General features: G+C 33.8%; 1 protein-coding gene across 1 annotated transcript in view; it reads left to right on the top strand.

Moving 5' to 3' along the window:
* The first annotated feature begins 1,139 nt into the window (after window positions 1-1,139).
* The window catches only part of LOC120624667 (titin homolog), a 144,092-nt gene continuing 127,396 nt past the window's right edge, over window positions 1,140-17,835 (top strand). The window contains exons 1-2 of the mRNA XM_039891335.1: window positions 1,140-1,309; window positions 13,850-13,959. Of these exons, the coding sequence (XP_039747269.1) occupies window positions 1,140-1,309; window positions 13,850-13,959 (280 nt within the window). The remainder of the gene's footprint in view (window positions 1,310-13,849; window positions 13,960-17,835) is intronic.

Below are 17,835 nucleotides of genomic sequence, written 5' to 3'. Positions count from 1 at the left end.
TTTTTTTTTCTTTATTCTTCCCATAGGGTACGGTATATCACCGTACAGACATGTCTTCAATGTTTTAAAATCGTGTCTTATTTGATTGTCCAGCATAAAGCCATGTCTTTAGTGTTCAATATTCTCAATCTCATAGTAAGGCGAAAAGCCATGTCTTCAGTGCAAAGTCAAAGACATCCTGGATTAGGTTAGGTAATCTAATTAACTCAACAGTGCTAGGACGGGCAGGAAACATAATATTCCCCTGACAAGGGATATAATTAACGTGTCCACATGGAATGGGAACATGGAATAGGAGAAATTTACCCCGTTTATTATTACACATATACATATACCAAATATGTTATTTGGATATTATTCTCACTTGTGCGCCATGCCACTGTCATGACAGTTGATAAAGCTGTGGTAGAAGATTGTATCCTTTCTTTTTCAATTACTATTCTGACTCCTGACAGTGGCTAGCAGATTATTTTGCTTGCTAGCTAGCTAGCTTGGTTTAGGGCCGCAATAATACCGAGTGTAGTAAGTACGTTCAATTTTTTTGTTGAAGTTGTACTTTTTTAGCAATTAATAAAGCAAATTGCAGCGTTAGTCCTTGTTGCAAAATGTCCCATTAAATAAAATCGCATAGTAGCCTGTGTAGGCAAAAGTAGTGATTATATTATCTTTGGTGCAGACCAGAACTTTCACCGTAGTACCTACCAGTATTGCGTTATCGTTGTGTTATCCTGATCTCGCTTGACTTTTCTATTTTAGTTTATGGCTAGTTACATTTTAATATTATTATTACTGGTCTGTGATTATATTTGGTCTGTGTTTGTCTCTACTCTCTTGTGAAGTTTGTGAATTTCTGTATTTCTGTCGAGTGACGTGCGTATGAGCGAAATCAAATGTTTTGTAGTGCGAGTGTTTTGAATTTTATCAAAATTATAAAAAACTAGGCGTAGTCATAATCACGTTGCGAGGTACTCATAATTTTAAGTGAAAGTAAAACTGATGTAAATTAACTTCAAATCACAAATTTTAACCCAGTTAGTTGTTTAAATTTCAAGTGTTTACTCGTATAACGAAGCAATTTCGTGTGTACGAATCGTGTTTGATATAATATTTGGTGCGATTTCTGAAATATTGTGAGTACAATGGGTGATAAAGACGATTATTTGACTTCTTATCGGGTGTTTTTTGAGAATTTCGCGGCTACTGTGGATCCCGAGGACCAATTACCTGTGAACATAGCAGGGTACACGATTACGGAGTCTGAGTTGCCGGGAGAAGTGATTTATTGGACCACACAGTATTTAACCGAAAAGTGAGTATCTATTTGTTTTACAATCAAAGACGCTGGCAGGATTATTTCCATCAGGATGCACAGCCGTTTTAACTATAAGTTGTAGTGATAGTACCGGGACGCACTCGAGGTATTTATTATTTACTAACATTCGTATTTGGCACTACGAAAAGCCACAAATCAAAAGAAGAAGAATGTAGTAGTTCGTAGTTTCCAATTCATGTTCCAATAATCAAACTTATAAAATTTTTAATTATTAGAACTGAATTGGAAATTAAATTATTGCTTATTCAAATTCAAAATTTCTTTATTCATGTAGGCCTATCACAGGCACTTATGAAGCGTTCATACATATTTGTTTACATAATTGTAACGGGATGGTGATAACTTCGTTCGCCAACTTAAATCTAAAGCTACGAGGGTTCCAAACCCGCCTGGTAGAAGAGCCCACAACAAACTTAGCCGGGTAAATTTATTTTTTTGTTATCACCATCTTCCAGTAAATTTAAATTAAGCTATGAAGCTAGAGCAATTCACACCCAAGCTTTTTTATCGTTTAAATAATCCTTAATGTTATAATAGGATTTTTCTGTAAGCTTACGTTTTATATAAACTTTGAACTTATTGAGCGACAACTCAAAGATTAAATTTGGTAATTTGTTATAAAATAATATACAATTGCCCTTGAATGAATTTGCAATTTTGTGTAGCCTAGTAAACTGCACAACAAGTTTATTTTTGCTTCTAATATTTATATTGTTACAGTGCATTTTCTTTTTAAATTTTGATATATTTTTATGGACATAAATTAAATTTTCATATATGTACTGACTATGCACCGTCATTATTTTAACTTCTTTAAATTTATCCCTTAATGGCTCTCTTATTTTTTATGCAACCTCTTGTTAAAGTTCGAAACTGGCTTATGTTAAATGATTGATACCTAAAAGAAGTAATAGACATGGATGGATTCTATATTATTAGTCTGCAATTACACTCTATTACAATAAAAGTAAAAAATCAATGTCAAATTGGATGTTTTTTTCATAAACATCAAATGCTTCAAAAATTAAGTAAATAAAATAGCAGCAGTACTTTAGTAATCAAAAAGAATTAGCTTCAATCAACAAAGTACCAGGACTGTATAAGTCCTACATAAAGTCTAGCAGAAGTGTCTCATTTTTGTTTTTTAATGATTTTGCACTCAGATAGATAACCATCTGAAAATCATTTGTAAATATTTAAATGTACAAGTAAACACTTTTACACATTGGTTTATCACTAAAAAGTAACTTGTCATTGAGAATTTATTGTTCACTGTCACATGATGGCACATCTCTAGAATTATCTATGTAAGCTATATTAAAAAGCGCAACTGAACAATTACCACACTGTTGAAGTTGGTGGAATCATTGTCAACCAAGCCACAGTATAAAGAAAGAAATAATCATAAATTGACTAAGGATGTAACATAATGCCATAAATTATATCATTTTTTAAGAACAGTACAGTGCACCACAGATTTAATACAAACTTATTGTTATTTTTAAACGCTAAATAAAATGGAAATAAAAAAATATATTTTTATTTTATTTTTTACTATCATTTTTCATCAAATAATATTCTCTGAGTGTAAAGAGCTGTACTGTGCTTAAGGTACTGTAAAGGGCTATGTTCTAAACTTAATAATAATAAAATAATTTAAAGTTATCTAATAATTTTCTGAAATAAAATGCATTATTGAGGCTTATGTACAAAAGCTAGGATAGGTAAGGATAGGCTGCCTTTTTTAGATTAACTAAAGACCAATATTTTTTGTCATTTCAAGTGGATAAAGCTAAACTATCACAAAGTAACATATGGTATAATTTATTAAAATTGCAATAATGTAAATAAAGTAGCAAAATTTTGCCTATGAAATTCATTACTTGGTGTATATGTATGTATGTAACACATAAAAATTATGTACTATATGATAAAAGTACTTTTTATTACCTACAAATCAGCCTGCAAGAGATATATCTAACTATCATAGTGAAGTTGTTATAGCAGCTTTTGTGTTCTTAAATGTTTTAAATTTGTTAAATCACTGGTATAGACAAAAGTGTGTTACATTACTACTAGTATTAATTCTTATTTAAATAATTAATTTTATCATCAAAGGTACTTAATAGCAGTAAACAATGTTTTAACTCATTCCAATTGGACATTTACTTCAGAAAATATGTTTAAAAACTCAAGGAGTACACCTGAACAAAACCTTTCTTTTTAAGATACACTTAATCTGATTTTCTTTTACAAGAGTTCACAACTTAAATATATCTGTAAAACTATATCTTAATTGAATGCCACACATCTCCCAAATGAAATATTCCTTCGGAATTAATTTAAAGCAAAAATAAACAGGGAGAGTTTGTGAGCAACATGTAGTTGAATAACAAACAAGAAAACGCAATTTTTAATCATTATAAAATTAGTACAGATCGTAACTTAGATTGTGGATCAAAATGATATAGCTGCTTTCAAGGATTTCATTACTGTCATTGGCATGAAAACAAACCTAGAAAATCTGGGACAAAAACTCTTCCATTACTATTATTTATCAGTTGCTCAAAAAGATCAATTAACAATAAAAATATAGCTGAGCATGATGCAAGAGAACTGCAGTATGCCTTGACCCTTTGTTTCACTCTATTCTGAATCATTGACACTATTAATATTCAGATTAGTCTAGACTAATAAATAATAAATGTGTTTGGACACACTAATCTCTGGAGCTACTAGTTGTATTTGATGTTAGTTAGATTTGGAACCACTAGCATACTAATATAATTTTGGTTTGCTTCAAACTAAGCCACAAGCATTAAGCTATTTTTTCATCGCTTGGTTAAAATCCAAATTGTAAAACAAACATTGTTTTTTGTTGCTATCCTGTAGAGCCACCTACCTCAGTATTGGTCAAATTGTTTCGGAGATTTAATCATTAATAAGGGAAAAGAAAATTAAATAATAATTATTATTTGGTTATAAGTACTGTATTATATAACTTTCAATTGCATTCAGTATAAAGCTTTTATTTTAACATTACTACCATCCTTTGTCTGACTAGTATTGTTTTGTTTGCACAAGTGTTGAGTATATTATACTACAGATGTCATTAGATAAAGTGCAAGAGGGGTCATCAACCTAGGCTGTAGTTGGTTTAACCTGTTATTTTCAAATTACAGGTTAAACCAACTTTACATTTACATACATGCTACCTTAACTATTAAGTCAATAGTTAAGGTAGCATGTATTGTAACATACCAACTTTAAAAAACGATTCAATAGGACAGCTTGGTGCAAAATCTCTAATAGTAATGCTGTCATCTCCCCAGAAAAAGGCTAGCATTGTTTTTACTCATGGCAATTTAGATAGATAGATAGATAGATAGATAGATAGATAGATAGATAAATTCTTTATTGCACACAATTTATAATATAAATTGAAAACATAAATATAAGAAGAATAAAAATGCGCAAAGGCGGTCTTATCGCTTTAAGCGATCTCCTCCAGTTTAGAGATTTGTGTACAACCAAATTGTCATCACTGCCAGAGTTAAAGATACTCCAAGATAAGAACATATAGAAAGTCTATTAAAGTTTTCAAGGTAGGTTATTTTACCAACTTTAGATTCGTATTCATCGGGGGACAAATGTCGCAAGTCACTTGTCGCTTCAAATTTCGGGCGGTATCACTTGCCTGACATCGAACGACATCGTGTCTCGCGAATTTTTTCGTCTACATTCGTTCAAAGTTCGTTTTTGACGGCCGATTGGCGCAGTTTGCAGCGTCCCTGCTTTCTGAGTCCAAGGCCGTGGGTTCGATTCCCACTAATGGAAAATGTTTGTGTGATTAGCATAAATGTTTTTCAGTGTCTGGGTGCTTATCTGTATATTATAAGTATTTATGTGTATTATATTCATAAAAAAATATTCATCAGCTATCTTAGTACCCATAACACAAGCTACGCTTAATTTGGGGATAGATGGCAATGTGTGTATTGTCGTAGTATATTTATTTATTTATAGTTCTTAAATTATTTAATTATTTAAAAGGTCTTTAAGTTGCAGCACTACATAGTAATGTTGCCAGACATGTCGTTCGCTGGGGCAAAGTGTCGCGGGACTTTTGTACCCCGATGAATACGGATCTAGAGTTGGTAAAATAACCTAAAAACTTTAATAGACTTTCTATATCAAACTAAAAGTCCCAGAAATAGCAACTCTAAACTGCTAAAGTTGGATAATATTATATCTACCACATAGCGCCTTCGAACGCGTAAACTTTGATCATAACACCGTTACTGAGGAAGTTCTTATATTGAATAGTAGGCTATATTTTTTCTAAAATGGTTGAATTAGTGAACTAAGAGAAACACTGCGGGATTCAGCGAGCATTACTATTAGGGCTTATACTTAAAATACCCCCTAGTTATTGAGGAAGCGTAGGTTAAGGTATGGCAATTGCATAAATAAAACAAATGGTGCGGTATCCTCGACCGCAAGCCATAGTTATTTAACGGCACGCTCACCACTTACACAAGTACAGTAATCAACGTATACAAAGTTTAGCTACCGTATGGCGTTCGATAAAAACAAAAGGTGGTCGTGGTATTGACTTGAATTTTTTTTAACAACAATGTACTTATTCCTACAGCGAAGCATGGCCTGGTTCAGTCAGAATATTAATAATAATATATGTTTTACGGTTTTATCCTCATTAACTAAGTTGTAACTTTAATGTTCCAATGCTATAGTTTATGACTGCGTACTTTCAGACGTAAACTTACTCTACCTCAGTGGCGCTTAGAACAAGCCTCGCGCGATTCTCTTTATATACATATAGATTAGTGGTCCTTCGCGACTTCATCCGCATATAAGTCAAACTTAAAATATAGACATGTAATGCGGAATATTTTTCATCGAAACTTTAACCGTTTACGCAGCGCACGCAGCAAAAGCTCTCAAAAGGAAAAAAAACCCCAATTTTGACACATTCTTCATTGGTTCTAGCTCCCATTGATCGCAGCGTGATGAAATAAAGCCTTCCTCGATAAATGGGCTATCCAACACTGAAAGAATTATTCAAATCGGACCAGTAGTTCCTGAAATCATTGCGTTCAAGTAAACAAACTCTTTAGCTTTATATATTAGTATAAGATGAATAAGAGGGTGGCCTTTTTAGTCGGATCTGGTTAGCCTATTTAAGAATCGTCCCAAAACCTGAACTTAAAGCTTAATCAAGGCTCCTCTCCCTTCCTCTCGCCTATCTAAAGAACGCATATGGTTATATTAAAATTAAAAGAGACTAGCAAAGCTAAGAATTCGGACTGAGACGAGTGTAGCGTTGCATTGAAATTGAAGGAGCTGTGCAATCTTAAATGTGCCATGATGTGTCAACGGTGGCCTAAAGCAGCGGCACTAAGCCTGTTTTCTGGTGTAGTTTTTCTTAACGTGGAATCTTCTATGTGTCATAGTATAATATTGCATAATATTCAAATGTACCAGTATACACAATGTACCAGTATACACAATGTGTCATGGTATAATATTCAAATCTATACAGTATACACAATGTGTCATCACTATTCACAGTTGCGAATAGACCTCCATATTTGAGATAGATAAACACCTAAATAATATTATAATACTTATTTTCCGTAACAGTTGTAGCATAAGGAAAAGTCCTAAATTAATAGAGTCGTACAATAATGGGTCAAGGGTAAAGGGGTTGACTAATGAACAAGGACATTAAGCTATTTAATCTCTTTGCGGTTTAATTGTTTTGCATAATTTAGATTTTAGTTAAGTAAGATTTATTGGTGAACTCTCTTCGTAGCGTAACTTAGCCTATTCCCGACCAGCCACCTACTAACTATTTAGGCCGAATTATCAACCACAGTGCCCTGGAGATGTTATAATGGGGTTATAACACGTAATTCAATGGATATTAATTATGATGAAAAAAATATAATATTTAATTCATTTAGATGCTTTTTGTAAAACTTTGATGAACTAGGTGGTTTCATTATTATTTAATATTATAAAGACGAAAGTTTTTTTTCTAAAAGATAAACTCCGAAACTCCTGAACCAATTTTAAAGCATTATTTTATTTCAGTTATATAAAATAAGTAGCTGGTAACACAAACACATATACTTACGTAAATAATACCAACAATGTAAATATCGTTATCTAATCTTTCTCATCTGTACTAGACCGAAAAGATTTTACGATTGTTCTATGGAATGTATTTTTCATTACTGACCCTTGCCTAACCTAACAATATTGCCACACGGCTAGTACGAATTTACCTATCGTTATCGGACTGACAATCACTGCTGGACTGGTTATTTGTAGGATTACCAGATGCTATGGTATTATGCCGCTTGGGCGACTTTTCGTCGTCTGTCCGGTCCGTCCTCTGTCTATCATAGGTTACTTTTTCCCTCACGTTATCGGTTATTTGACCTATTTGCCACAACCAGCTATTGCACAACCGATGAACATTATTATTTTAATAAACTCTGATTCTTCTAAGGTTCTCATAAAATTTTTTGACCATCATATCAACCCATAACTCCTCCCACACTAGGACTAACCCCTTCTCGTTCTCGTCCCCGAATGAGAAGGGTTTAGTCCTAGTGTCCACCACGCTGGCCTAGTGTAGATTGGTGGACTCCACACGCCTGTGAGAACATTATGGAGAATGCAGGTATGCAGGTTTTTTCACGATGTTTTCCTTCACCGTTGAAGCAACTTAGAAAAGCTAGAGGTGCGTGCTGGAATTAGAACTCGGCACCCCGAAAGTGAAACCGAATCCCTTAGTTGCCTTGTCTTGTTTTCATCACGCAGATATATCAGGTACAAGGATAAATCTCCATTGCTTGTTGAGTGAGTTTTCTTATCAGGCTACACCCACCTAAGTAAAGTTAATTTGTCACTTGTATCACTGTTCTATTTTTAGTAAGATCCAATAATGTCTCTAGCGTTTCGTCATCACGGATTCTGGGGGAATAGGAAATGTCAGTCATCAAAAATGAGCCTACTAAGTTATCATAAGCGAGCAATTTTAGAGGTATTCACACTCCACTTAGTGTTACCTATTCCGGTTGAGCCGGCGTAATTGGCGTGTTACGATACGATGTTGCTCATTGCATAATCCTGAACTCCATTAATACAAGTTGCGAATGCAATGTTGATGTCTTTATTTTGTAAACTATAGTCGTGTGACTCATCGATAATATCTTGCCGCTACGTAAATATGGGTGTTCACATTGACTGGCCATTGAACCAAAAGCTGAAAACGCGGTTTATCTGTGTGACAAGTGGAGGTCCCGGATTTGATTACAAATTTTAAAATTCAGAAGTGGGACGCGTGGGCCGTGGCAAGTTACAACCCTAAGGACAAAGACTTGCCTCCAAGCGATGTTGCGTCACGGTACGTTGCCGTTTAGAATAAATAGGGGTATGTATGGGTTTAAAATCTGTTATACCTCTAACAGGTTAGCCCGCGATCATGTTAGACTGCATAAACACGCGTCATCAGATGATTGCACTTAAGGGCTAACTAATAAACAAATATATACTTGACGGCCGATTGCGACAGTGGACATTTACCCTACTTTTTGAGTCTTAAGGCTCTGGGTTCGATTCCCACAACAGGAAAATGTTTGTGTGATGAGCATGAAGGTCTTTCAGTGTCTGGGTATTTGTCTACATATTATAAGTATTTATGTATAGTATTTATAAGAATATTCATCAGTTATCTTAGTACCCATAGCACAAGCTACGCTTACTTTGGGGCTAGATGGCGATGTCTGTACTGTCGTTATATCTATAAAAAAAGAACTTAAAAATAGAACTCATTCCTGATGTTACAATCTTGTCAAACATTGTCTAAAGGAAAATGTCGTCATTGCAAAATGCATACTGCCATTTCATGATTGTAATGGTACCTTCACTACGGTGATTTATATTATGTAGGCACATGAGTCATTGTTTTTGTTATTTTTATCGTATCGTACACACTAACCTACCTTTAGCTGAGCATTTTGCTGACAGTGCGAAACAATGCCAGTATTTTAGATGCATAGGTACGGACAGCGTAATAAAATATTTTAAATAAATATGTATGATGATTTTTAACCGACTTACAAAAAAGGAGGAGGTTCTCAATTCGGTTGTATTTTTTTATGTTTATTAGCTCAGAACTCTGGCATGGAAAACCCGATTTGAATAAAAAAAAATGGTGGAGACAACTTCCCATGTAATGCCATTTTTATCAAGTCAAGATTTGTTGAAAGGATCCTGGAGAAATTGAGGGAAAACTCTTCAAATATTATAGGGGCACCTATAGCGAATTGAATATTTTTTAAAGTAACTTGACTATTTGCTATCGAAAAGAACTATAAAAGAATTAGTATTACAATGGTTTCGCTTTGATTATGGTATAAAGTGGGTAAGCAATTTAAGCTCGACACAAAAAAGAAGCTGATGTTAAAGCGCCAGGAGAACTCCTCAAGTATTAACGCTCCGGTTTCGGGAAAGGCAATATTTTGTAGGTTATGAGTAGTTGACATTCGGCTATTATAACTTAGATATGATTGCGAACTTACCCACTTACAAGAGTGAAAAAGTTTTTTTTTGACAAAAAGGAATCTATCAAATATACATTTCAAAAGGAAGAAATAAATATTGTCTGCAACAATTTTGATTCGGTGCCAAGTAAAATGTAAAAAGGAATACGATGTTTATGATCTATACAAAGTAACTTTAAAACATTTAAACTTGGAAACTTTAATTCTCGTAATATTAATATTAATTGAGTTTTCCTAATATGCGCCAATCTTTGTTAAATTATCTTGTCGTGTTGAAATGCGAGTGGGGTGATCAAGAGTGTGGGGTCATAAAGTATCAAATGGGTAACTTACTCGAATAGGCGATTCGGAATGTTTTATGAATGAAAATGCTTGTCCTGACAATTCATATCAGGAATGATATTCAGTACAAGTTGCCGACGACCGGTACTTTTATCACCCACGCGCAAAAAATTCATAAACTTTTATTTGCGTTGTTGAGTGTTGACCTCCGGTGAATGTTAGCCGATGCATTTTAATAAATCTTAAAATAAGTGTGATAAACTTGGCAATCGAAATACGCGAGGTCATCAATTTGATATGCTATTGAGAACATTACTCGATTTCATGAATAGGAAGTCCATAAGTATGACATTATATCATTGAATGTATAAGAATTCAAATATCAAAATACTTAACTATCTGCTTGACGTTTTTCTTGAAATACAGTTTTGGTTTCTAGATGACATTGTACAAAGTAACACCAGTAAACCAGTATTTTATTTTTTTTGTTCTTAAAACTTGCACTAAAACAGTTTTCATGTAGGCTAATTGTATGTAGGTAGAAATTTGAATAAGATTTTGTTATCTCGAGGCTATTGTTATTCAAATATGGCTAAATGCCGATCGAGCTTGGTAAAGTGTAAAGATATTAATTTACGTCAATGTCTGTTTCAAATTATTTACTTTAAAACTAAGTATTAATCAAAGAATTAAGATATCGATATCTTTATTTGTCTCTTTTGGCATTTTCTAAATATTAAATAATCGCTTTTTCGGGGCTGGCATATCTTTGAGGATAAAAGTTCCGCTTATGAAATACGCTTCCGTTACGTGACCAAAGAGTGTTATTTAGGAGTAGGGAATCTATTATGTATAATTTTCAGGAGTAGACACATGATGAGAAAGGATGTAAGTCACTTGTTGCAATCTAAATGCATATAATACCGACACCGGCAGTACGCCAGAGTCCTTTGAGACAAAGCTCGCATTAATATGCACTTTGTTTAGCATCATTTCCTGATTCCGAACTACCTACCGAGTGAATTGTTCGGATTTAGTTTATGTAGTAAGGAAGGACTAATCTAGAGGTTTTGAAAACGCAATGGATTCTTAGTTTCGTGGATGGATGGATGGATTTCGTGAGCACTGAAACAATAATAACAATAAAGTAATAAAAAAGTATTGACGGCAAATCTGCAAGATTTATTGTTTCTTTTTGTATTTATATTAATCCGGACATGTCTATGAAATCTCTTTGTAAATGATATGTATAGTTGACAAACTTTAGCTGAATATCTTCTTTATCTGACATATAATGTCGCGCTCTGTCAATAATACATTCGCTTACTTACCATATATCAGAAAATGCCTTTAAGTGTAATGTGTTTAAAGGCATTGTTTATCTGATTTATAAATAAGATCATAATGATAATCTGCAAACAAATACAAACCATGCAATTTTCTCTTTTTGTATCATCTGAATGATTTCATAAACAGTTTCCAGAACCATCCATATTTTGCTATCATATTATGGATGGTCTTGCGAATAAATATTTTTAACATTCGAACTTTAATTAAAGAAGCGCTATTGCTTAAAGGGGTCATGTATTACAGCGGACGGATTTTAGTTTATAGACATAGCTTTGTCAGAACGACTTTTTACGAGTATGCTCACCGGCATCTGAGGGATCGCTAATTATATTCAGGTTACCTTGTGCGGCCCGCTTGCTGCTCTTTTATCGTTTGGCACCAATTAATCTGTGCCATTTTGCTTGCTGTTAAACCATGTCAAAACACAGTATCATAATAAGTCCATGTCAAGAACCCTCATGAACCAAATTATATAAAGTGGAGTTTTAACAAGTTACATAATAATCAGAAAAGTGCACAAGTGTATTAACCTTGTATTATTGTTTATAAGTTATGACTTATAAATAAACATGTAAATTACTAGTGTAACATAAACAGCTGTCACACAGCATTCACATATATCTAGAATCGAATGGGTTAAACTTGCCAAACTTATGCAATCAGGTTAATAGTTTTTGCCTAGGACATCTAGAATTGAATGTGTTAAAATAAATATATGTCACTAGCACGTACAACATTCTCGTCTAGTGCACCTCTGTAAAATTTTATTTGTATCCAGCTCATTTTTTATTAGGATGCCATTCAGTGAATTATTCATTGAAGTGACTAGTTTCGAAAATAGCTGGATGCTCATTGCACAAATTGGCAAGTGTGATGCGTGGGAGTAGTGGATGCGATGATAACGTCAAGTCAATGGACGCAACGCATTCTGCGTCATCTACGATTATACTAAAGTGTGTTCTTTATTTGTTTAATCACGTAAACCCTACTGTCTGCCTGATTAAGTTATCCCAAGTTTATCCAAGTTCGCTCAAGTGGCTCAATTTCCCTTTTAACGCAAAATAAAGTGGAAAGGATATAAAAAGCTTGTTTACTGTTTGTAATATTTTCATGCTAGTCATCAAAAGATTTACTACAGTGACTTTATGCGCTGGCAACAGATCAATTCGATGCACGTTAAATGATCTCATAGGACACTCATACTACACGCCTTTAAAGTTTCTTCAGAATACCACTGTAAACGTTGCCAGGAGCGTTCTATAGTCTGTAAATTGCCGTAGTATCATTAGACGTGGTAGAACCCGGACGCAAGAGTGACTGACCTTTTTATGTATCGTACAGACAGACGTACGCGTCCGCATTTTATTTTGTGACTGCAGGGAGCAGTCTACATTTGGGGAACAGCGGAAAACTAACACATGTTCCGGTTCAAACAAGTGAATGGCCTGGCGGTTTTTTTTTTCGTTATGAACGCTATTAATTTCTGTTATGTAAACTGAATGGTATGATTGATTACAGGTTATCAGATACTTTTGGAACATGCACAATCTGTTTGTTGTGACCTCTTGAGTTGAATGACTTGTTATTATCAATATTTTTCTTTTCTTAAATATAGTTCAACGGGTACATACAACGACGATTTGTCGAAATATCGACAAATCCCGAAATATTATTGCGGTATGTACCCGTTGAAATATATTTAAGAAATGTTGATTAACCACGAAAATCTTAGTCTTAAATCTTTAATACTTTTCTTATTATACAAAGTTATAAACAATATTTTTAAATTTTTAATAAATTGCATTTCTAATGAAAACATATTTTTTGGTTATCTATGATCAATTAAATCTTGATAATGAAGCCGGTCCTTTCATTTATTCATTAAACACAGAATATTTCTGAACAACCTCAAAAACTCAACTTGAATTGTTCAAATTGATTAAACGTAAAGACCAACATTTTGCATTTCTAGGTGGCGTGCTTTAGGTGATCGAACTATCATAGGTTTCCTAGGTAATTGCCATGTTAGTCATGTTAACTACAGGTTATTGTGAACTTTTCCCTTTTATTAGCCTCCTACGGCTAAACCCACATTGATCGGTGTTATGCTACGTGGCGTATTCTAAATGGCTTGATATTTTATAAATATTAGCTAAACATTTCTTATCCATTTCTCGTACTAATAAAATTTTCTTTACACCTATCTCATAAATTTTCGAAAAAATTCGGAACATCAAATATTTTGAGGATGTGGGTACCTAATATGTATTTATTTGTTTATTTTCAGACAATGTCCTCTTACGCTGATGACTTATCTTCAGCGAATAATACTTGACGAGGTGCGGATCGCATCTAAAAAACATCCCAACGAATTCGGTTACAACTCTGACGATTCAGGTAAGTCTCTTTCTTATACAGAACTAATTTGTAACGATTCTGTTGTAATCAAATCTCTAAACTTCATTAATTTAAAAGGCGTTACTGCAGTCCATTATGTTCTCACGATAGACCTTATCGGGTTAACTAATAACTGAGAACAACAGAATTTACACCATTATATCCAATGGCTATTGGCTTAATGTGGTCATCCTTGGTCCTAAACTTCTATTCTGAGTGATTTATTGATACCTGACTACACCTTTCTGTGATATTTTGACGGCAGATAGGAGCAGTGGGCAAGTAACCCTGCTTTCTGAGTACAAAGCTGCGGGTTCGATTTTATAATCATAAAAAATATTCATCAGCTTTCTTTCTTTGTCAGTACCCATAACACAAACTTCGCTTACTTTGGGGCTGGATGGCGATTTTTGTATTGTCGTACTATATTTAATTATTTATCATTTAATATTAAGAGGAGCAATAGAAAAGTCCTTTTCATGACCTATTACAATCTAAATGTCAAAATGGCAGTTTAATTTGGTTTGTAATCTATTGATAGCAACTAAGTGCCAAGTTTTACCATTTTGCAAAAGTACTCATCTTAAATGTATCTTAAGCTGGTCTTATAAAAGCAATAACTTTGTCGTTACGCCCCAAAGCTAGACAGATCGATACACATGCTCATACATATATTAGATGTCACAATATTTTTCGAGTGTTGCTTTCGGATGCTGAAAGAGATAAATCGGCTGCGTCGCGTCGATGCTATTCCTTCAAGGACATCTGAAAGTTTTATAACTACTATTTTGGTTTTGTCGTACGCTTATATCGTTAAGGTTATTCAAGTGTTTTGGATTTAAGACCTATCTTTGCTATCTTAATTTTATAAATCTAACTAACTATATTTTGAATTAGCTATAGGTAAAGATTGTACAGTGTAAAGTGTTCACCGTTTATAATTAAATTAGGTATATTGTGTAGGATAGGGCAAGAGAGTTTGTACGGGAAACTTATCCGAAGCACTACGCGGATGAAGTCACAGAGGACCGCTAGTAAATAGGGTGCTTTCAGTTCGATGTCTTGCTTTGTGAAATTTGAATATCACAACCCCACCCCAATTTAGATTTGGTAAAACTAACAATGTACCCGGAAACTATTCCATAGGTGAAAAAAACAATGCACATTGAATTTACGTGGCCATGATATCATAATGTTATCATTATAGCATAATCTACTGTGTTACATCACGGCGCTGACCGTTACAAATATTAGGATGCGGGCAAACATTAAGTCGCCTATGAATAATGATGAGGACAAATTAAGGTTGCGAACACAACGGAGCTAAATTGGCACCTCGGCCCACAACTCGGCATCTGTTATACGAACCTGAATAGGTGTAGGTGTAGGAGACTGTCTTGAAAGGGGCTTGGCCAGCCGTATTGGAGCGTATGGCGAGAATTTTTAGGGCCACATCAAACGTCTGTGGGATTTCTACACAATCGGAGCAGTGATGCTTATCATACGAAATTTTCGTAAAGTAGAAAGCCTGATACGTATAAGCCTTAACCTTTGCATTAAAGCTCGTGCCGTGTGATGACAGCAGATCATAATTCAGTTGTCGCTACCCCTGCTCTTGTCATACGAGGGAACTAAGGAAATATAAAGGATCTAATAATACCATCTAGTGCGATCACCAATCCGTCTGCGTAATGTTGTGATTATAGGCAAACCCTCCCGGTTTGGTTGGAGAGGCCTTAAGGCCAGCATTGGGCTGTTATAGGCTATTACTAAAAACTTTTAATATTAGGCTTATTTGTAAAAAGAAAAGGGTGGTTTGTTAAGAGAAAATTCGATGTCTGACATACAAATATCTTCGATTTAGGTCACTGTTTTAGGTATAACAAAGTCCTATGCTTGATTTCCTAGCAGTCTTTAATTCTTCATCACTCTGTGGTTATAGTCCGATAGTCGACCTCTTGCATAATTTTCCCGATCAAAACGTTCCTACTGCACGTATGACTTAAATTGCCCCACTTTGATAGCCTTTATTCACGGTATGTTCCATTCAATATTTAAGGATTGTTTCGAGGTCTTGCATGCTGACGTCATTTGAAGAATTGAGCTAAGTTTTGTTGCAAAATTGTTAAATACTACTTGCGATGTCACATAAACAAATATTTATTTCAACTTTATTTCTTAACTGTCAGTTTTATTTAACTTAAATGTATTCCATTTTTCAAGCGCATCTAAATAAGCCAATAGAAAGAAAGAAAGAAAAATCGTATTTATTGTCACACATTTGTGTAAAATGTTACATTTGTGAAATAAAATAATTGTTTAAGTATAAAAATTTAAAAAAAAAATGTGTGACAAAGGAGCTGGCTCAGTATAGCTGCAAACTAAAACGCGCAGCACTGGTTTTCAGCCAGCCCCATTATCTTCGTCGTCACTGAATCCTCGCAACTAAACAATAACAAAATAACCATAAAAAAGAACAATAACATAGAATATAATATATAAACAAACAAAAGATATTTTTCATTAAAACAAACTTATTTACATCGAGAAATACAAAATCATCAAAGAGGTAAATAATAAACAAAATCAAAAATTATGAAATTAATAAACATGAAAAACTAAAAAAAAAAGAAAAAACTAAAAATCTAAAATCAAAAATTAAATGTAATGTGAGTGTCTTTAATGTGAATAAAGGAAAAATTTATATAAAATTATATAAAAGTACTAAAAGGTGGGAAAAGTAATAATTTGTTATTTTTTATTTATTTATTTTTTATTTACTGGTGGTTATTGAGATTTTTTGTACAATAATTTAAAGAATTTTTTAACTCTATTTGTAGACGTTACTTGTTTGCGTAGGGGAGGAGGGATGTCATTCCAAATTTTTGATGCTGAATACTTAAAATAACCTTTATAACCAGAAGTTCTATGTGTCGGAATGAGAATGCAATTGGCTTCTTTTCTTCGTGTACTCCGCTCTTGTGAGTCTCTTACCCAATCCAATTTTTCATATAAATACAAAGGCCTTTTGTGTGTAGCAATCTTATGGACCAGGCATGTCAGATGTAGCTTTCTTCTGAACTCCATTTTTAGAATTTGGTTTTTGTTTAAGTACGGTGTAACATGTTCTTTCTTCTTAATATTGAAACAAAACCTTACACAAGCATTTTGGACTCTCTGAATATTTTTTTTTGTTTTTTGGAATAGACGTGGCCCATAAACAGTGTCACAATAGTTAAATGATGATAATACTAAGGATTCCACAAGAACTCTTCTCACCTTCTCTGACAGATACTTTCTTATGCCATAAAGAACTTTAAGTCTGTAAAAAGCATTTTTTATTTTATTTTTAACATGTTCAGCGTATCTCAAATCTTCGTCCATTAACAATCCTAGATTCCTAACACAATCAACTCTTTCTATATTTTTACCATCAACAATTAAAGGTTTTAAATTTTGTTTCACTTTCAGACGTTGGTGTTTAGTGCCAAAAATAATGAATTTAGATTTAAGCGGATTAAGGATGAGACCATGATTTCTGGCCCAGTCTCCAACAGCCTTTAGATCTTCATTTATTAAATTTATAGCTGTGCGTGTATGCTGAGGGTCAAAAGAATAATAAATTTGGGTGTCATCAGCATATAAGTGTACTTTACAGTGTTTTATAGAATTTACAAGATCGGCCGTAAACAAAATAAAAAGTATAGGGCTTAATATAGATCCTTGTGGAGTGCCCCTATTAATATTTCTTACGTTTGATTGTACTAATTCACCCTGTCCAGATTCACTTTCAACGTACTGACGTCTGTTTGATAAAAAAGATGAAAACCATTTAATTGATGTGCTCGATATACCGTAGTACAATAACTTAGCAAT

The sequence above is a fragment of the Pararge aegeria genome, chromosome 6 (assembly GCF_905163445.1).
Source record: "Pararge aegeria chromosome 6, ilParAegt1.1, whole genome shotgun sequence".
Classification (NCBI taxonomy): Eukaryota; Metazoa; Arthropoda; class Insecta; order Lepidoptera; family Nymphalidae; genus Pararge; species Pararge aegeria.
The sequence above is the reverse complement of the archived record's forward strand: the minus strand, read 5'-3'. Positions and strand labels throughout refer to the sequence as shown.